Below are 22,719 nucleotides of genomic sequence, written 5' to 3'. Positions count from 1 at the left end.
CCAGCCACTCCACGGCATGTGGGATCTTCCTGGACCGGGGCACGAACCCGCGTCCCCTGCCTCGGCAGGCGGACTCTCAACCACTGCGCCACCAGGGAAGCCCAGTTGGGTATTTTTTAATGTCAAGGCAAAACTATAGACTTGATGCAAGAGTGATTAAGATCAATCTATTTCCAAGATTTCAGAATGCTTGCATAGCAATTAGCTCTCAAGTATGGCAACAAATTTCATCTTTTTAAGTTAAACAATGCAAACTATAAGTGAGTCCTGTTTGAAGCCAGAATTTATCTTTAACGTTTTTTTAGAATGGGAACCAGTACTTTCAATTATTACAAGCTAACCTCTGATATGCACTCAGGGTTAAGTTTTTAAAGACTTAAAGCAGAAGGTTCACAATGAAGTGTTTCCTCTATCAATCCTCCCACCTCCCTTATTGTAATGGTGGCAAACTGCTTAATTAACCTTCTTACACAAGGGGACTAAAGCCTGGAATGTGTGAATCAAAATGCCCCAACACTACAATATCTTCTGAATGTAAGATATTATGCAACTCTACCAAGAAACTCATTTGTAATCTGAAAGCTAGGACAAGACTTTGTGATGAATTGAGAGGTATGACATGTGTGCAGTAGTTGCTGTAGTGTGGGTAATACAATCTAGTCTTTAAATTGATACATTTTCCCTTTATTTGGCATTTAGCATTTCTTGCCTAATTGCCTTTTGTCTGCCTTTAAAAATATTGCCCAATTGTCACAGTATGCCATGTTATTGATTTTGTTTTATTTGTCACAAAGTACTGCTCTGTATCAACTGAATGTTGGCTTCCAGCTTTTCCTTAGATCGAAAAATGAGCTATTTTTCAACTGGAGGCAAACTCCTTTCATGGTTATCTGTCAACCGCTAAGAAACATCTATAGGAGCTACTGGAAGAAGAAAAAACTATAAAATACCATGTACACCAAATTTATTTGCAATTGATTTTCTATTGTATATCTGTGTGAAGAGCCTAATGTTGTGAAAATCAGATCAGCTTTAAATGAAGAACAAGGTCCCCCTATTTTAAACCTCCCTGGAGAAAATCCTTTCATAATTTGAATCATTATCTAATAAAAATTAAATAAGGCACATCTGGATAATCAGGTTCAAAGACATGCATACGTCTTTAAAAAGCAGACTATACCTATGCATTGAAAAACAATAACAACCCTGATCATCTTACTGAATTTTCCAGATGTTCAGCTTCACATTTTTGGAACATCTGCAACTAGAGTTTGGCGGGCTTCTTTATGTGTACCCTGAAGGCTCAGTTTCATTATGTAACAATTAGCCTAAATGGCTGGTAATTAGACCTATCTGTAGCATCTAAGGGTAAAAGAAATCTCTCAGGGGTGGTCTCTAAAAGTATAAGGAAAATAAAACCGCCTTTGCTTCTTGTTCTCAGTACTTCCGAGGTCTGCCTGACAAAATCTCAGAAGAGACTCCAAGTTCCTGAACAGTGAAGTTAACAGCCTGTGAAGGATCCATTCTGAGGCTGCCTTCCTTACCTGGTTACAAAACAGAGGATGACACTGAGCTGCGAAGCACTGGGCGACCCCGTTTCTACACACACACTTGGCGCACTGACTCAATGGCCAGTCCTCCCCATCCTGAAACACACGGCCTTCGTAGGAACAGGGTTCTGGAAGGTCAGAGCAATAAGGATTACTGGGGGGATTGCACTTGCTGATCCCAGAGCTGACTGCATGCGTGTGTGGCCAGTACAGTCACACAGGGCCCTGTGCTCAGGGGCGCAGTGCAAACAACGGAGCCCCATGCTTGGGGTATTGCTCTGCAGTCACTGTATGGAGTGCTTAACTTTCTCTCTGAGTTTCATAAGTGAAGTCTGGTGTGACAGGTAGCATGTGCGACAGGTAGCATGTGCTAGGGGTTTGGGGTCTCACTCATGCGTGGCCCTACCTCCCCACTGCCTCCTTGCCTTCTGGGTTCTCAGGAGCCTGACCCCAAATCCATGCCCAGTGAAAGCTGCCACCCTCCAATCATAGCAGGGACCTGGGTGTGGGTGGCTGGGGAGTGCATGAACCCTAAGCACCAAGTAGCAGGGGGACTCGGGGCACCTGTCGGGGGGGGGGTCTTACCCACCCAGCAAATATCTCCGTGCCTTAGGGAGTGTGACATGAATAATAAATTAAAAACAGGACAGGCTGCAAAAGCCACGGAAGAAAATAAAAGCTTTTTCCCCCTGCTTTTTGAACAAAGGGCCCTGCATTTTTATTATGCACCCAGTAAATCATGGAGTTTGTGCTGGCTGATCCTCTCATCTCTCCAGGCAAAATGCTCCCAATAGATCTTTCTCATGGACAGCCAACAAGAAAGCACCCTAAAATGTAAGAAAGGAGCCCACAAACCCAGACAGCCCACTCTCTACCCTATCCCTAAACTCTGTTGTTGGAGTATTTTTACTTGTAGGGTTATTTGGCCCAAAGCAGCTGCCCGCCCTTTTCTGGTGGATGACATCTGAAATGCATGAGGAATGCATTCTACTTTCATCCTTTCCTAACCATACTTTTTAATCCCCAGAAGGGCTCTCCAGGGTAAACAGTCACCAGGAATGGAATAACTGGGGATCAGAAAGAAACCAGAGGTCTTTTTAAAAGGAAAAGGCAAGGATAGAGTGTAGCTTCCAGGTGCTAGTTAAAAAGAGTAATTTTAGCTATTATACTCCAGGAGAGAATATAATATGGAAATGACAATAATTCATATTTACCGTGAAGTAAACACTACTTAATTATAAAAATGGAAAGGGACATATATCCCTAAAATGTAATAAAAGGGTACGTGGTCCAAGCATGGATTCTAAGGAGAGGGCCTGGAAGCATGCCCCTGGCTTGCTGAGCCATGCCTTGGTTTGCAGTCAGGCATAATCTCCACAGCGAAGAGGCCATAAAGACAAATGAAATACCTGCTGCCTACTTGGCGTGTTGTGGAGAAAGATGTTATGTCAACGGAAAGACCAGCCAGCAGAATTAGTGGTAGTGTTACTACATGATGGAGAAGTGATTTGTTCGTTCTTCTCTCCACCGAGAGGCAGGAGGAACTATAAATACCTTGGCCTTATGCAACCACAGCAAAGGGTCTTGTCCTTCCTCCCTTTCCTTCTTAGGAGCTATGAACACAGAGGGATTGCATCTGGCCAAGGCAAAATAATAAATCAGAGAGTCTCAGAATCTCAAGTTTGGAATGGAGCTCAGTCTCTGCAACATTGCTTCTGCCACGTGCAAGGCTACATCTCCGTTCCAATAAGGAATGGGGTTACGGATCTTTGTACCCCACTAAGCAAGAAAGAGAAGAGTTGGGATGTCACCAGGTAAACCTCAAAGGCAAAGAGGGTCTCTCTCTACAAGCTCATACTCACTCCCGGGGTCCACACAGACTGGGCAGCAGCTTCCTTCAGGGATGAATTCCAGCTCCTGGTGTCCACACAAGAGTGGTGGGCACGGTCGGGAGGTGCATCGGACTTCCCCATGAGTGCAAGAGCACACACTGCATGGGGAGGAGGCCCACTCTGTCCCATGCTGTGCGTTAGGGGAAAAAAAAAGACAAGAAAATTATTGTCAGAATATAGGCTTTCATCTGACCAAACAGAAACAAGCCTTCTCTTAAACAAATAAAGGATGGAGCTCAGGAGAGATGGAAGAAGGCTCTAGGCTTGCAAGGCTGAGACCAGGGTTTGCAATATTCCAAGTCAGAGACCAATTTTATTTTATATTATTTTTTTTAACATCTTTATTGGGGTATAATTGCTTTACAATGGTGTGTTAGTTTCTGCTTTATAACAAAGTGAATCAGTTATACATATACATATGTTCCCATATCTCTTCCCTCTTGCGTCTCCCTCCCTCCCACCCTCCCTATCGCACCCCTCCAGGCGGTCACAAAGCATGGAGCTGATCTCCTTGTGCTATGCGGCTGCTTCCCACTAGCTATCTACCTTACGTTTGTTAGTGTATATATGTCCATGCCTCTCTCTCGCTTTGTCACAGCTCACCCTTCCCCTTCCCCATATCCTCAAGTCCGTTCTCCAGTAGGTCTGTGCAGAGACCAAAATTGAGTTGTATTTTCCTTTTTTATCCCTAAAATTTTACATTTGAAAATTTCAGAGAAGCACAAAAATAAAATAAAAATGACCCCGATCCCATCATTTAAAACATTCTACGCAGACCAAAGTAAAATACGCACACATACATGTATATCTACTGAATTCTTTATAATAGTTATATTATTTTCAATATAGCTCCCACTCTGTATTATGCTTCTTTTTTTTTTTTTTTTGGCCTTTACTTTTTACCCTGATGAGTTCCCATATTTGTGTTCTCTCTCTCTCTCTCTCCCTTCCCCCACCGCTCTTTCTCTGTCTCCCGTTCCAGTGATCTTATGGTCCCAGGGAACCTGTCATAGCCAGCAGGAGGCACCTGGTCCAAATTGTAGAGCAAACTCATTCCTGGCGAGGGTGTCCATCTACACACACAGAATGTCCCTAGCCCACTTTAGGCTGGGATACGACATTCCCAAAGCTGGCACCGTATCGGTGATCTAACAGATCTATGTTTTGAGTTATATGATTTACTAAGCACCAAAAGTATCTAAATGGGCCACTCTCAGATGTGATGCAGAGTGAGGGCAGGGGTAAACCCTGAATGTAAAAAGCTACAAGTATGTTGATGGCTTGGGGTAGTAGCTGTCAAAATACGTTGTGTTCTCAATGGCAGAGTGGAATGGTGGTGGCCTTTTAAAAAATGTATGAAAAAAAAAATGAGCTTAGGGCTTCCCTGGTGGCGCAGTGGTTGAGAGTCCGCCTGCCGATGCAGGGGACACGGGTTCGTACCCCGGTCCGGGAGGATCCCACATGCCGCGGAGCGGCTGGGCCCATGAGCCATGGCCGCTGAGCCTGTGCGTCCGGAGCCTGTGCTCCGCGATGGGAGAGGCCACAGCAGTGAGAGGCCCGCGTACAACAAAAAAAAAAAAAAAAAAAAAAAAAAAATGAGCTTAATCCATAAAGTTTTCCTCTTATAACATTTTCTTAAATATCGTATTCCTTTGCCTCTATTAAATGTAGCATATGATGATACCTGATTCAGCACAAATCATATATAGACTTCTATTAAAAACGTCACACACACCCAGTGCTCAGTCATCTAAAAATAATCTGGGGATTTCAACTGTATCACTGAGAAGCATAGAAAATAAACATCCTCTTGCTTCTCCTCAAGCCAGCATCCAGAATAATTATTCACCTCTCTCAAACACAAAAGGACTCTGTCTTACTTAAACAAGTCACTGCCCCTTTCTTCTGCAAATCGCTGCCAGGTTGCAAGCACGCCAAGGCCGACGTTTTGGAATTACTAATAACCTGCGCTATTATTGTAACAATAATAGTAATAGGTAGTCACAGTCATCCAGTTATTTGGGAACCAAGTCCTCACCTTACCATCCTGAAAATTACTTTCTTTAGGTGGACTTACTGGGAGTACCAGAGGGCAGAAATGCAAGGAATGCACTGAGTTGGATGAACCACGGATTTCCTTGCATGCATGCATGTTCTCAGATCCAAGCTCAGCCCTCCCTGACTTGGGGACTATGAGTGTGATGTCATCTTTCTAGATTTCAGCTTCCTGGCCTAGAAAACTTAAATGGTAGGACGATATCTTGTGCACTTGGTTATTGTAAACGTTAAACAAGGCAGTTGTGAAAGAGCCAGCAAGGGGAGTGGCAGGTAGGAGGTGCTCAATCCTCTCCCTTCTCTCCACTGCATGAGTCCATGGTCTTCCTACTCCTTTTCACACCTATGTGCTGACTGTGATCACGGCAACAGACTTGGATGCCAAGGCCAAGTCCTCTCCTATCAATTTTTACTTCTTCTATAATTAAATATAAAATTTCAAATTTAGTGTAGCATATACATGGGCAAGTCCACAACTTGCTAATAAACTATTGGCTAATAAAAGATAGCAGGCAATGGACCTTTATGCTTTGAAGGTCTAAGCATAAAAGCAAAGGAAAAAATTGTAAGAGAAAAATTAATAGGTTCTGATGAGTTAAAATTTTAAAAGTCTGTCAAATATACATTATAAAAAAAATTTAAAGGCAAATGACAAACTGATTTTTGAAAACTGCAAATTATATTAATTAGAATTATACTCTACTATATAAAATCATTTACAAGCAATAAGAAAAGACTGGAGGCAAGATCAAGATGGTAGAGTAGGAAGATTCTGAGCTCACCTCCTCCCATGGATGCACCAAAATTACAACTACATATAGAACAACTCTCTCTAATAACAACCTGCAGACTTGCAGAACAGCTTTTCTATAATTAAGGATATAAAAAAAAAACCTCATTGAGATGGGTAGGAGGTGACCCATACCCCTGGCAGGAAACTCAAAAGCCGAATGAATATCACAAACTTAGAGGACCTCCCTAAGAAGTAAGGAGTTCCAGCCCCACATTGGGCACCACAGCCCTGAGACCTGCACCAGGAAGATGAGACCCCATAACTGGATTTGAAAACCTGTGGGACTTACATTGGGGGAAGCCAGAGAGCTATAGGAAACCAAGACTCCCCTCTTAAAGGGCTTATGCACAAACTCACTCTCTCTGAGTCCCAGCACAGAGGCAGTGGTTTGAAAAGAACCTGGCCCTCTAGCTGGCCTGCAAAGGTGGCCCCAGCACACCTTCCAGCCTGTGCCCACTCCACCTCTAGCCATGCCACCAAGGTAGCAACCCCAATCCAGCTCAGGAAAGCCTTGGCCAGCGTCCACTTCAGTTCCAGGCATCTTGCCAGGGAGGCCCCAGCCCTGACTGACATACCCTAAAACCCACCCCTGCCATCCTGCTCCAGCCACAACTGCCAAGGCCACCTGGCACACAAAATCTACATAGGAAGAATTCTACACAAGGCCACACCTTTAAGACCAGGAGAGATAACTGTTTCACCTAATTCACAGAAGCAAACCCAGGAAAAACAACTCCAATGAAATAAAGATAAGTAATTTACCTAATAAAGAATTCAAAGCAATGGTTATAAAGATGCTTATAGAAATTAGGAGAAGAATGGTAGAACACAGGGAAAACTTCAACAAAGAGATAGAAAATATAAAAAAAGAAACAATCAGAACTGAAGAATACAATAATTAAAAGGAAAAATATGCTGGAGGGAATCAAGAGCAGATTAGATGTTACAGAAGAATATATAAGCAACATGGAAGACAGACTAATGGAAATCACCCAATCATTACAGCACAAAGAAAAAAAAAAGAATTTTTAAAAATGAGGATAGTTTAAGGAACCTCTGAGGCAACATCAAGCATACAAACATTTGCATTATCAGGATCTCAGAAGGAGGAGAGAGAAAGAAAGGGGCAGAAAACTTATTTGAAGAAATAATGGCTGTAAACTTCACTAACATGGGGAAGGAAATAGTCCCAAAGAAGATGAACCCAAAGAGATCCACACCAAGACACATCATGATTAATAAGGCAAAAGACAGAGAGAGAATTTCAAAGGCAGCAAGAGGAATACTATGCATAATATTCAAGGGAAATCCCATAAGGCTATCAACTGATTTTTCAGCAGAAACTTTGCAGGCCATAAGGGAGTAGAATGATATATTTAAAGTGCTGAAAGGAAAAAAAACTTATAACCAAGAATACTCTGCCCAGTAAGGCTATCATTCGGAATTGAAGGCAAGATAAAGAGCTTCCCAGACAAGCAAAAACTAAGATTTCATCACCACTAAACTGACCTTACAAGAAGTGTTAAAGGGTCTTCTTTAAGCAGAGAAGAAAAGGTCATAACTAGAAATATGAAAATATATGAACAAAAAAAAATCTCACTGGTGAAGGAAAATATATAGTAAAGGTAATGGATCAACTATTGAAAAAGCAAGTAAAATTTGAAAAGCAAAAATTGTAAAATCAACTAAAACTACAATTAGTGGTTAAGGAATATACAAAGTAAAAAGATGTAAAACATGACATTAAAAACATAAAACATGTGGAGGGGACTAAAAATGTAGTGCTTTTAGAATGTGTTCAAACTTAAGTAACTATCAGCTTAAAACCAACAGATATATATATACATATATATATATATATATACACACATATACATATATATATCAATATATATGAACCTTAATGTAACCACAAACCAAAAATCTACAATAGATACACAAAAAATAAAAAGAAAATAATCAAACTACAAGGGAAGAGACTAAAAGAAGAAGAAAGGAACAAAGAAGTACCCAAAATAACCAGAAAACAATTAACTAAACAGCAACAAGTACATACTTACCAATAATCACTTTAAATGTAAATGGAATAAATGCTTCAATCAAAAGACATAGAGTGAATATATTAAAAAAAAAAAGACCCATTTATATGCTGCATTCAAGAGACTCACTTCAGATCTAAAAACACACATAACCTGAAAGGGAAAGAATAGAAAAAGATATTCCATGCAAATGGAAATGAAAAGAAAGCTGGAGTAACACTACTCTGATCAGACAAAACAGACTTTAAAACAAAGACTATAATAAAAAAATACATGTGGTCATTACATAATAATAAAGAAAACAATCCAATTTACAATTGCATCAAAAAGAATAAAATACCTAGGAATAAATTTAACTAAGGAAGTGAATGTCTTGTACTCTAAAAACTAAAAGACATCAATGAAAAAAATTGAAAGAGAAATGGAAAGGTATGCTGTGCTCATGCTATGGAAGAATTAATATTGTTAGAATGTTCATATTACCCAAAATAATCTACAGATTCAACTCAATCTCTATTAAAATACTCACGGTATTTCTCACAGAACTGTAACAAATAGTTCTAAAATTTGTGGAACCACAAAAGACTCCAAATAGCTGAAGCCAAATTGAGTAAGAAGAACAAAGCTGGCAGTATCACACTCCCTGATTTCAAACTATACTACAAAGCTATAGTAATCAAAACAATATGGGGCTGGCATAAAAACAGACACATAGGTCAGTGGAACAGAATAGAGAGCCCAGAAATAAGGTCACCACTCATGGCCAATTAATCTACAACAAAGAAGGCAAGAATATACAATAGAGAAAGGATGACCTCTTCAATAAGTGATGCTGGAAAAACTCAACAGCTACATGTAAAAGAATGAAACTATACCATTTTCTTATACCATATACAAAAATAAACTCAAAATGGATTAGAGATTTAAATATAAGACCTGAAATCATAAAACTCCTAGAAGAAAACATAGGTTGTACGCTCTTTGACATGGGTCTTAGCAATATTTTTTTTGTTCTGTCTCCTCAGGCAAGGGAAACAAAAGCAAAAATAAACAAATGCGGCTACATCAAACTAAAAAGCTTTTGCACAGTGAAGGAAACCTCCACAAAATGAAAAGGCAGCCCACTGAATGGGACAAAATATTTGCAAATGATACATCTGTAAGGGGTTAATATCCAAAATATAAAAAGAACACATACAACTCAATAAAAAAAAAGTCCAATTAAAAAATGGGCAGAGGATGTGAATATTCATTTTTCCAAAGATGACATAAAGATGGCCAACAGGACCACGAAAAGATGTTCAACATCACTAGTCACCACTAGTTATCAGGGAAATACAAATCAAAACCACAGTGAGATATCACCTCATACCTGTCAGAATGGCTATTATCAAAAAGACAAGAAATAACAAGTGTTGGCAAGGATGTAAAGAAAAGGGAACCCACATGTAATGTAGGTGGGAATGTAAATTGATATAGTCACTTGGAAAATAGTATGCAGATTTAATTTTTGAGGAAAAATTAAAAATAGAACTACCATATGATCTAGTAATTCCACTTCTGGGTATTTATCTGAAGAAAACAAAAACACTAATTCAAAAAGATATATGCACCCCAATGTTCACTGGAACATTATTTGTAATAGCCAAGATATGGAAGCAACCTAGTGTCCATCAAGAGATGAATGGATAAAGAAGATGTCACACACACACACACACACACACACACACACACACACACACACACACACAAAGGAATATTACTCAGCCATAAAAAATGAAATTTTGCCATTTGCAAAAACATGGATGGACCTAGAGGATATTATGCTTAGTGAAATAAGTCTGACAGAGAAAGACAAATATTGTATGACTTCACTTATATATGGAATCTAAAAAACAAAACAAAAGAATAAACAAAACCAAACGAAAACAGGCTCAGATACAGAGAACAAGCAGGTGGTTATCAGAGCGGAGGGGATATGTGGGGGTGAAATAGGTGAAGGGGACTAAGAGGTACAAACTTCCAGTTATAAAATAAATAACTCATGGGGACGTAATGTACAGCATGGAGACTATAGTCAGTAATATTGTAATAACTTTGTATGATAACAGATGGTAGCTAGACTCATAGTGGTGATCATTTCATGATGTATAAAAATATTGAATCACTATGCTGTGTACCTGAAACTAATATTATACTGTAAGTCAACTATAACTCAATTTAAAGAAAAAGAAAAACAAATCCCAATGGAAAAAAACAGCAACAAGCTTATGGAATATTCAACTTTATTAACTGCAAAGAAATATTATTTAAAATAAAATTTGATAATATCTTTTAATATCAGATATGGAAAGTGTTTAAAATTCATAGTAGCTATTGTTAGTGAAGCTGCAATGGAGTGGAATTCTACACAGAGCCTTCTCTCATGATAGCACCTGGAACAACTCAGCCAGGTGGGGCCTACCCTAGGTAATCAGACCCGAAAAGAAGCTATACTGTCCATGATAGTCCCACTGGGTTTATTATTAGACACAGACAACTTAAAATTGAATTTTAATGACCACAGATGTCACAGCTTCAATACTCAAAATCTTTAGATGCTTTGACCTACTAATTTCATGTTTAAGAAGTTATCTGGAGAAAATGATCAATGACACACCAAAAAGTTTCAACACAAGGAATTCCATCTCATTGTTCTTCATAGTGAAATTGGAAATGTTTTCGTGAATACTGGAAGCTACCCAAGTGCCTAATAATAGGAAATCATGTTCTCCAAGAGTATGCTGGGGAACTATTTACAACATAATGTTTTATAAAAAAGCAAGATATAAACTGTATGCATAGTATAATTACAATTATGTAAAAACATATTTCTCTATCTATCTATCTATCCATCCACTCATATTCACTGCCAGCCGCCCCCCACAACAAAAAAAAACCTGAGGAAGCAATAGTGGTTTTCATAGCTTGGAGATTACTAGTGGATTTTTTTCTGCTTGAATACTTTTCTATTTTCCAAATTTTCACCAATAAACAAATATTCACTTTAGTCATCAGAGAGCAAAGTACTGTTTAAAATATCTAATGAATCATTTGCATATCTTAAATAAAGTAAAATTTGAAAGCTGCTTAAAAAACAACTTGAAGTGAATGTCTTTATTAAAAGTTAGGAGATTGCTTCTAAACATCTAGACATTTTATTAAAACAAGAGCTTGTTTTTGTCACTACTGAGAAACACTAACTGTCATTTCTTAAACATTTGCAATCATACCAACTCTCAGATGAGGCCACAAAAATTAATTATAATAACTTGTCAATCACCAAAGTTTTCTCAACTGTAAAATGAGAGGGCTGTATTAACTAATCTCTTCGGTACCTTCAAGCTCTCTAATGATGTGAATCTATTATCTGACTCAAGAGACATAAAATTAAGCAAGGGATTCTCCCTTCACAATAAGCTTGAGAATTATGGGAATAACAAAGAACATTCGTCAGAGAGACTCCACTCTAGATGTCAAAGCCACAGAAGCCCAGACAGTGATCCAAAGTGCACAGGATGATGGAAAGGAAGTATTCTCACCTCTCTCTTAGAGAAAAGTCACATGAGTCCCCTTCATTTTCATCTCCTACTCTTATCCCTAAATCAGTGACACCTCTCTCAGCAGAGGGAGACCAGAGATCAAGGGGTTTGGTACATGCTGATAGATAGATAGATAGATAGATAGATAGATAGATGACAGGTAGATACTTTTTAATTTCACAGTGTTTTCTATACTCATTTACAAAAGCTGTATTTTTTATGAGCACGGTAACAAGCAAAGAAAGCTCTGTAAACATCAAGAAATAATACATACACAAAACAATGCTCCCACAAGACCTGTGTTGTAGCTGTGCCATCTTAATACCATTAATACCTTTTGAAAACCTGTGATTTTGACACTGGCCAAAAGCACATTCTGCAGACCATATCTTATATATATTCTTCTGCATAGCCAAATAACAAGTCGGCTTGGCTGTCCAAAGGAAAGATAAGCTCATAAAGTATTTGCCTGGCTTAATGACAGAACAAAAAAATAATTTTTCTTCCTATAATTTGTTCCTGTTATGATGTTATAGATCCAGAATACTAAAAACCTGGGGATGTTCCATGCATATTGTAATTACATCCTCTACTTTGAAGAGAACAAGGCTGCAGAATTCAGTATTCAGTTCTTGTCTCACACGCATAAATTAATTCTCCTTTCAGCCTCACAGACAGGCAAAGCAAGCAGACCTCTCCCTCCACACGCCCGATCGGACGCGGGCACTAGGGCATTACCACCTGCCACTTTCTTTTTCAGTGAATCTCCAAGCACCATCTTCTAAGACATGACATTATCTGGTGCTGAGATTAAGTTAGTAAAGAGGAAAAGAAAGGGGTTAAAGGTCCTTTCTCCTCCCTTTCACAGGCTAATTTGTGGGGAAAAGAACAGGGAAAATGCGTTCCAACACTCTTTAGGAAAACGTATTTCAGGCTTGTCTCCCTAACTGGTTGGCAAGGCTGGGCAGAGATCCAAAAGCTAATTTGAAAGGATAGCTTTGGGAGGTCATGGACGAAATAGTCACCCAAATGCTGGCTGTAATAAGCCCACGCGAAACTTACATAACCTGGTCAGCCAAAAGGCTCAGGTGTTTTCCTCACTCCAGAGAAGATGTGGGGACTTGACTTGCTGGAACGTCAGCTGTACAAGGTGCTGCCCACAATGCCAGCAAAAGAGGTCCCCTCGTGAGGCGAGGCTGTTTCATTAAAGGTGGCCTCTCCATGCCGTCCTGAGCTCAACCCACCTTTGACTTCCCTTCTCTTCAACTTTATTCTCTGGGGACAGCGTCACTTTAACAGATGCCCCTCCCACCACACTTGCTCTATCCTAAAGCCTCTTCTAAATCTCTCTTTTAGGGGAAAGCTTCCACTTCACCATTCCAAAGCTCTTAAAGCACCAGACTATTTCATAACTACCAGGACAGAGTCTCCATAACTCGTCCTATGGGCTGTAAGCCAGAGGTTAAGGAGAGGATTACCGCTGTTCGGCAGGAGAGGAAGGTGCTCTGGAAACTGCTTCCCAAGCAAGCCAAGGGTGCAAAACAGAAAAGGCTCCAAGATTCAGGAAAAAACCTAGTGACGCAAGGGACAAGGGGAGATTCAGACCCAACCCAGACAAGCATTTAACCCACTCAAGGAAATGAATAATATTAAGAAAAATTTGGCAAGAATCTAAAAAGGTGAAGAAAGAGAGGAAAGAAGAACAGGAAGACAAGGAACATGATCGGTTTCACTTTATTAAGACTAAAATTTGAGGATTTTGTCTCAACTTAAAAAAAAAAATCATTCTTCTGTTTCTATTTGAAGAAGTAGACCACTAGAGAGTTTTTTCCCTTCAAACTACAATTCCTGGGCTTCCCTGGTGGCACAGTGGTTGGGGGTCCGCCTGCCGATGCTGGGGACGCGGGTTCGTGCCCCGGTCCAGGAGGATCCCACATGCCGCGGAGCGGCTGGGCCCGTGAGCCATGGCCGCTGAGCCTGCACGTCCGGAGCCTGTGCTCCGCAACAGGAGAGGCCACAACAGTGAGAGGCCCGCGTACCGCAAAAAAAAAGAAAAAAAAAAGAAAAAAAAACCCCTACAATTCCTGAAATTCAGCCATTTTCTCAGTTACATCAAGTACCAGAAATATAATTATACACTCTCAGGGGAGTACATTCTGAAAGTTGCATATGGGAAAACAAGGCATGGGCATGATCTTACCCAGTTTAGAGCGTCCCATGGACTGTGTCAGAGCCAAAGGGGTGAATTGCGAGGGAGGCAGGGAGAAGAAGGACTTTCTAAACTCTTCCAGAAAAAGTAGGAGACCAAGCGGATTTCTAATTAACCCATCAGCAGATCTGTGGTCCCTGAACTGCCCGCCACACAGGTTAGTTGGTCTAAGACCAACATGCCCTTGGGACAAGGACATGGATAAGCTGGAGAAGGGATTTACTCATTGTTTGAGTCGTGATGTTTATTGAGCACCTACTCTGGGAAAAGTTCACCAGGTTAGGTGGGAGGCAAGGAGGCTCACTATGAAGGTAGACAAAATATTGTCAACGTTCTCAGAAATCTTAATTCAAGATAAGAAGATTGCACGTGTACATGAACATAACACAAGAAAGCAAATGACAAGTGTCATTAGAGCGGCCATGCAGAGTCATCGAACTCTGACGTCTCATGTCCCTGGAACCACCTCTTATTTGAGATGTCTGTTGTTCCCCCAGATCCTGGCCTCATTTTGGGTCCTAGGGCTCTTTCACTTGAAAGATTCAGTTTGAGGTTTTTGACCTTGAACCACACACCTGTTCCAACCATTATGAACTGGCATTAATTCCGTCACCAATCTGCCCTTCAGCACTTTACATTTCACAAGGGATCCTCTTGTGTGGCGTGTGAAGTTTCCACCACCCTACATATTGCAGACTGAATCAAGCAGCACAAGGTGATACGTGGTATGCAGGCACAGATCCTGCTTGGGTATCACTCAGCAATACATTGTGCAGAAGTGAAAGAGTGACTTCCTCGGGTAATGTGGAGACAGTGGCTTAAGTGAGGTGATCCTGTCCCACGGGGAAAGCACACTGTACTCACGGAGTTTTAGGTACACACACTGAATAGCAGCCTCGAGTAGGTATATCAAATCCGGCTAACCTATGCTCTCTCCTGAATGGGTAGAGACACTAACTTGGGGAAAGTTTTGTATCAGGTGGAAGATGAAGATTAAAGCAAAGAGCCTCTTTCTAACACATTCAACTTCACCTGCTGCCTCGGGGGAGCATGTAGGCATGAGTGGAGATGAATTGTAGCGATCCCATTTTCATACTTTCTACTATAAACCTTGCAATAGTCCTTTTACATCAGTATTTAATATCTCTAAATTAATCCTACAGGACCTGGAATGAGAAAGTATAATAAAAGAACTTCAGGGTTGATTTCTAGTACTGTGGTTCTAAATGTGGTGGAGGCGAGCATTTTCATTTTGCCCCCTAGGGGAAATGTGGCCATGCCTACAGACATTTCTGGTTGTCAGGACTTCAGAGGATACAAACTGGTGGGTAGAGGCTAGAGATGCTGCTAATCCTTCTATAATGCAGAGGATGGTCCCCACGACAAAGCCTAAAGTGTTAATAGTGCTGAAGTTTAGAAACTCCACCCTGAATGAGGAACAAAAGACCAGGGCTCTAGGCCAGGTTACACCACTTATTTGGTACTATATGGGGCAAGTAACTTATAGTCTTTGCAATTCTACTTTTCCATCTTTAACACATCTGCTCTACTCACCTACTCAGGGTTGTTTATAAAATCAAGTGAAAAAATGTATGTGGTACACAAAGGCAAGGTGGCCCTTTTATTATTCAGCATTACAACTTCTTCATCATCAACATTCTCAGACTATTCTTTATACAGACACGAATTCAACTGACAAATATTTACATGGGACAGTAAATAGGACAGTTTTAATCTTATTCAAGAAACCTAAATGCCCACGGAAAGTCAAATAAGCTTGAGGTCCTCCACCGTCCAAACAAAGGGGAAAGAAAATCCTCTCTTGTCAGCTTTACCTTGTCAATGATCTACAGACACTGAATCAACCATGGGTCAGAAAATACTTACCGTGTGAATTTTCTTTTCATGATGGCAAGATCCAGGAGTCCTCAGCACACACTCAGGGCAGCACTGGTTGGCGGGTATTTGAAGCACTTCCCCCTGAGCATTTAAAAACAGCTCAGTGTAAAGTAGCAGCAACGAGCAGTCACATCAGAGTCACTAACTCTCATGAGTTTCCATGGGTGACAACAATAAACAGGATAAACAGAACACACTAACGAAAAGGATTCTCTCTGTCAAGATGAGCTTCTCTCAAAGATAACATGAACCCCCTTGTGACAGTAATTTCCTTGAAAACTGTCTACATCTTTTCACATGTAATGAAGTGAAGAATTGTATTCACTAGAAATGCTCCATCTGAGTGTCGCACCAGAAAAGCAGTAGGGGTGAGATAAGAGCTCTATCTCCCTAAAACAGAGAAGAGAAGACTTGGGCGGGCAGGGCCGCAGAGCTGGCAGGTCTTCTAACAGCCTATAGATGCCTGATGGAGCCAGCTGGGGGGGGAGCTAAAGTTCTAATGTTCACTTTGACCTGGGACACAGAGTAGCAAAGCACAAGGGGCAGGTGAGAGAAGGACAGAGCGGGGAGAGGAAACAGCATGGCTGTGGAGGTTGCACATGTACTGTGGGGAGCTGGATAGGATTCCTGGGCTCCAATAAAGATCTACATTGTTTATCAGGGTTTCTATAATTGCAATTGTGTTTCCTATCAATACCTGATACTATCCAGGGAATGGGCCTCCACGTGATACCTTAGGATTTATTGGGAAGTTGTCACATGTTAACTAACCATCTATTTGCCACTGTGAAGGATCTGTTTATCCAAGATTATTAAAACTATGGCACATACATGTGTCTTTGGGACCCAATCCTTCTATTAGACCCTCTGACTCAACCTGCTCTTCCACTTAGCATTTCCTCAAGTCCAGAGATGTGGCAGAAGGGGTAATTAGTGATTTTGATCGAAAATGGTAGGAGATCCTGAATTAACCAGGAAATCATGACTTGTCCACAGAATAAAAGCCTACAAAGAATTCAGCTGGTAGATTCAAAAAATTATGTAAGTCATAATGTTTCTTTGTTATTTGGGGCTGCTTCCATTAAAAAGAATTGTACCTACAAGAGAATGTTAATTGTACAGAACTACATCCTCAAGAGTGGGTGGGAAATGGGACTACTATTTCACAACTGTTAATCCACTAAACAGATAAATACATCAGTAACAGTGATCACCAAATTCTTATTTGCTTAATAAAGGATAAAACTTATATGATGTGGGATTTTATAAAATTGTACATATGGTGCAACATTAATGACTGTTCACAAAAGTGCCCTCTGAACCCCGAGTAGAACCTACACTTGTCTAACTTCCACTAAGAGAGTAAATATAGAAAATACATTAACCTAATTACGACTAAGCATCCGGATAGAAAATGAGATAATCCAAGTGTTGTTTGTATTCTAATACGGAAGCAGGGAGCGAGGGAGAAGGGTAGACAAAATTGAGGACTTCAAGAGATATTTTGTGCCCCCAAATTAGTTGCCTTTGATTCATATAAAAACTGGTCTTCAGATTTGGCCCTCAAAACTCATTTTATACATATGATATTCTTTATTTGTCAGTGGATGTTCCCTATCTTGCATCTACCTATTGTACTTCTGTTGGAACATGATTTGGGGCTACAGGAGGAGCAAAGAATTCTGCATGTGGCACTTGGAGAAAGAAAGACAGGGAGTTCTTGCTACCTAACCATGTAACCTTGCATAGCCTTGTGAGCTGTGGGCTGCAGGGAACACATAAGCCTATTTCCCTGCAGGCTTTGCACTGGGAGCGTTAGGAAGTGGCCACTTGGGCAAGAGACATCAATGAAGATTGCTTGCCTAGGATCTAAACGAACCAACTAACAATAACGATGATGATCATGTGATAATTACAGCTAAAACTGAGTACTTAGAATAGCCAGGTACTCTTCTAAGCGTACGTGTGTGTGTGCATGTATACATATACGTAGATATATGTCGTGTATGTATATATAATCTCTCACAACAGCTTGATTAGGTAAACACTATTCCTATCTACATTGAAGTTTGCGGCCGAAACCCCACAATGTAATAGTGTCCCTTTGCATGGCATTGTCCTCTTTGTATATATGTTATTCAGAGATCTTGAAGATTGGTTCTGACAGGGCCGGGTTAGATAGTCAATGTTCTAAATGCCTCTGTTCTCTTCCTCTCAGTCGTTCTCTGTCTCTGTCTCTCTCTCTGACCTTATTTATCTAACTCTATAGCTAGCTATTCTATATGGATATAGGATATGAATACAGAATCTATTATATATGGTTAATAGGATGAATAGATAGATGATAGATAGATACGAATATCTAGCAGAACTACCATTGACACTTGGTTATTTCCAGTCAATCCATGAGCAAAACATACATTGTAAAAGGGCTTTTTAAAAATTTTTTAAAATGATAGGAACCCAAGTTACTATTAATAACAGTAATAATTTAGTTTAGGATACAATGGTGATTCATTAACTTGTGCCATGAGCTAATATAAGTGTACCCAGCAGGTGCAAATAACAACACATGTTCCTGAGATACACAAGGAAAGACATGGTGGAGTAGAAATTACACTGGCTCATGAGCCAGAGACTAAGGTTCTTGTTATGGCTGTGCCGCCAGTGTCTAGCTCTGTATCTTTTTTTTTTTTTTTTTTTTTTTCCGCTGTGTTGGGTCTTCGTCGCTGCACGTGGGCCCTCCCCAGTTGCGGCGAGCGGGGGCCACTTCTTGCCACGGTGCGCAGGCCTCTCACCGCGGTGGCCTCCCCCGTTGCGGAGCACGGGCTCCAGGCGCGCAGGCCCCAGCAGCTGTGGCGCACGGGCTCAGCTGCTCTGCGGCATGTGAGATTCCCCCCGGACCGGGGCTCGAACCCGTGTCCCCTGCCTTGGCAGGTGGACTCCCAAGCACTGCACCGCTAGGGAAGCCCCCCAGCTCTGTATCTTTGAGCAAGTGACTAAACAACTAAAAGTCTGTTTCTTTGTCTATAAAATGAGAAAGCCTGACTAAATCCATTTTAAAGGCCTCTTCCAGTTCTATCATTCTGGCGCTCTGTCTCCCCCATCCCCCATATCTTCAACTTCTCTCTCTCTTCTAGGTCAGCCCCCTTTCCCTCTCAAGGTGATCATGTCTCTTTCATAGCAATATCAAAAGCCAAAACAAAACCTTCTCCCTTCCCTTGTTTGGTTATTCTAAAAATATTGACTAAGCATCTTCAGCAGACAAATAAGCATTTGCAGTCTGGTCAAGGGCTGTAAAAAGGGCAACACAAAGCACACCACAACACCCAAGAGGCTCGATGGCTGGGGATGGGAGGTTCAAAGACACTTCACGGATGTGGCGGTGTCTGCCTAACATCCCATTTCTTTCTTCCATTCTCAGTGAAGCTCCCTGGGAGGAGCCTATATACTTGGCCTTCCTTTGCCCACTTCCCATTCACTCCTCGAGCCTCTGCATACAGTCCCATCACTTCAATGACACCAACTTCAGTGTGGCCGCCAGTGGCCTACATGTTGCCAAATTCAACGGATCATATTAAATTCTCCTCCCACTTACTTCCTTACCTGGGATCAACACTGTTGATATAAACTCCTTCTGGAAACTCCCTCCTCTCCTGGCTACCACAACACTGCTCTCTTCTCTGATCATTTCTTACTCCTTATCTCTCTGACCATGTCTCCTTAATCTTCCTAAGTTCCCATTTTTTTATGTTCACCTCCCCTTAAATGACGGTGCTCCCCAAATTCCACCCTTGGTCTTGTGTTCTTTTCTCACACAATCTCTTTGGATGAGCTCATTAATTCAAAAGGTTTACACTACTGTCTCCCTGCTAATGATACCCACATTATATCTCCAACTCTGTCTTCTCCAGCTGCCTTTTGGACATATCCACCTGGCTCTTCCACGAACACTTCAAACTCAATGTGCCCCAAACTGAAATCATTGTTCTCCTCCCAGATAAGATGCTCTTCCTCATTCTCATATATTCTCAATATCAGTTCGTGGCTCAGCTAGCCAATGAGTCATCAAGCCATAAATATGTGAGTCACCTTTTCTTTTCCTTTCTCTCACCCTCGTACCTTCATTCAGTTCTGCTGATTTATCCCCTAAGTACTTACTGAGGCTGCCCTTCCTCTTGATCCCTACATGACCAGTGACCCGATTCAGGTACTCATCCTCTCATCTGGACTATTCCTACAGCCTCTGAACTGATCTCCTCATCTCCAATATTACGCATTACCTTTGAAAAACCAGAAAGATCTTTCAAAAAGAAAAGCTGGCCATTCTACCCACATGCCTTCATTAGTATTCTATCACCTTAAAAATAAAATTCCAAGCTCCACAGTACAGCATACAAGGCTCTCCATAACCTTGAACTTACCAATTCTCTAGCTTCATCTCTCATGTATTCATTCATTCAGTCACAAGATAATTATTGAGTGCCTACCATGTATCAGGTGCAATTGTAGGTGCTGAGGATACACGGTGAATAAAAGAGATAGTAAACAAGAACTATCAGTAAAATATAGAGTATGTCAGACAGTAGTTAGTGCCAAGAAGAAAAATAAAGCATGGAAAGTGAGTAGGAAACGTGTGGTAAGGGGTGGAGAATTGCAATTTCAAAAGAATGGCATTCGAGAAAGACTTAAAGGAAGTAAAGGGTCAAAATAGATAGACTAGATAGATAGATAATAGATAGATAGATAGACAGATAATTTCAATAGGAACAGCAGGGTGCAAAGGCCCTAATGGCAGAAGTATGCCTGGCACAAATCCAGGGAATAGCAAGCAGGCTTGGTGTCTGAAGCAGAGGGAGCGGGGAGACTAGTCAATTAATCAGAGGGTACAGTAGTACTTTGGAGTTACTCAAAGTGAGAAGAGAAGCCATCAAGAGCTATTGGGGGGGTTTAAGGAGAGAAGCAACATGATGACTTAAATTTTAATTGGATCACCCTGGCTGCTATATCAAGATTACAGTGAAAAAGGCAAGGACAGAAAGAGTGAAACAAGTTAAGAGGCTACAGGGAGAATGCAGGCAAAAATAAATAAATAAATAAAAGATAATAGGGCTTCCCTGGTGGCGCAGTGGTTGAGAGTCCGCCTGCCGATGCAGGGGACGCGGGTTCGTGCCCCGGTCCGGGAAGATCCCACATGCCGCGGAGCGGCTGGGCCCGTGAGCCATGGCCGCTGAGCCTGCGCGTCCAGAGCCTGTGCTCCGCAATGGGAGAGGCCACAACAGTGAGAGGCCCGCGTACCGCAAGAAAAAAAAAAAAAAAAAAAAAGATAATAGGCTGAACCAGAGTAAAAGCAGAGAAGTTGCATCTGCAGTGTATTGTTTCATGAAGGAAAAGCTGGAGGATTTGCTAATGTACTGGATGTGGGATGTGGGAGAAAGTGGGGAGGATGATACTAAGTTTACTGGCCTGAGCGACTGGGAGAAGGGAGTTTTCATTTACTGAGAAAAATCAGAAGAACAAATTAGGAATGGACAAAATCACACTTGGTATAGAACAAGGGTCAGAAACTTTTTCTATAAAGGGCCAGATGGTATTTTAGCCTTTGGGGGCCACACATGGTCTACATCACAACTACACAACTCTGTCATTGTACCACAAAAGCAGCTGTAGACAATAAATGAGTGAGTGTGCCTGTGTTTCAATAAAACTTTATTTATGGATACTGAAACTCGATTTCATACAATTTTCACATCATGAAATACTGTTCTCTGCTGGTTTTTTCCAACTACTGAAAAATGTAAAAACCATTCTTTGTTCACAAGTCATGCAAAAACAGGTAGAGGCCACATTTAGTCTGCTGACCCCTGGTATAGAACGCATTTAGCTTTCAGTAATACCGCCTATGTCTTCTAACATTTAATTCAGTGCTTCTTCCATGATGCCATAATTATTCACGTGGAGTGGAGGAGGGCATGTCTTCATGGTCCTTACAAAACCAGCCCAGATTTACTCAGCAAGCAAAACAGAGCTCTTTTAGGAGTGGTTACTCCAGAAATAGCCTGACGACATACTGCGAAATATTATCAAATTTACCAACATTTGACGTACATGCAGCTTCTCAGAAATATACCCATGCAGAAATTGAGAAATACCCTTAAAGGTATACAGAACCTTCACTCCCGTGTTAGAAACAAACAAACTTCTTAGCATTAGACGGCATAAAGACTCAAGATTATTTATTATGGGGTGGGGAGAGATAAAACTAGAAAAATAAACTGTGCTTGTGAAATTGACAGAAAGCTTTTTAAAGAAAATAATTGGTCTTCTCCAGGGGGTTTCAAATGTTCAAATTTGAAGCTTAAGCCTTTTTTTGTAAGTAGATTCACTTTAAAAAGAAAAGAGTCAGCACGTGGAAAAACAAAATTCTAACAGAATAGATGTGTAGTCAAAAAAATGAAAAAGTTTAACAAAGGAAAAGGAAGAACTATCCCTCACAAGTTTGGTTAAATACCAGGAGATTTCTTGAGTCAAACCCTATCCTATGATCCTAGGTAGACCAACAACAGCATGATGATACAATCAGTTGCACAACAAATAATGTCTTTAGAAAATCATCTTTGAGAAGTCAATTCTGACTTTCAGTGAGTTCAATTGCTTGTAAAATGTTGTGGTTAGTATCAGTAGCTGTGGAATCTGTCAGA

General features: G+C 40.8%; 1 protein-coding gene across 11 annotated transcripts in view; it reads right to left on the bottom strand.

Moving 5' to 3' along the window:
- FRAS1 (Fraser extracellular matrix complex subunit 1) overlaps nt 1-22,719 on the bottom strand; it is a 451,240-nt gene that overhangs the window by 267,780 nt on the left and 160,741 nt on the right. For 9 of the 11 annotated variants that reach the window (XM_027087689.1, XM_027087692.1, XM_027087691.1 and 6 more), the window contains exons 4-6: nt 16,007-16,099; nt 3,413-3,572; nt 1,545-1,678 (exon numbers count right to left, since the gene is read on the bottom strand). In XM_027087689.1, the coding sequence (XP_026943490.1) occupies nt 1,545-1,678; nt 3,413-3,572; nt 16,007-16,099 (387 nt within the window). The remainder of the gene's footprint in view (nt 1-1,544; nt 1,679-3,412; nt 3,573-16,006; nt 16,100-22,719) is intronic. The other 2 variants (XM_027087694.1, XM_027087695.1) reach the window with 1 other exon arrangement.

Source organism: Aethalodelphis obliquidens, unplaced genomic scaffold (assembly GCF_003676395.1).
Source record: "Aethalodelphis obliquidens isolate GAN/ISIS:26980383/991018 unplaced genomic scaffold, ASM367639v1 scaffold59, whole genome shotgun sequence".
NCBI classification, from domain to species: domain Eukaryota; kingdom Metazoa; phylum Chordata; class Mammalia; order Artiodactyla; family Delphinidae; genus Aethalodelphis; species Aethalodelphis obliquidens.
Note: the sequence above shows the minus strand (reverse complement) of the source record. Positions and strands in the feature narration are given on the sequence as shown.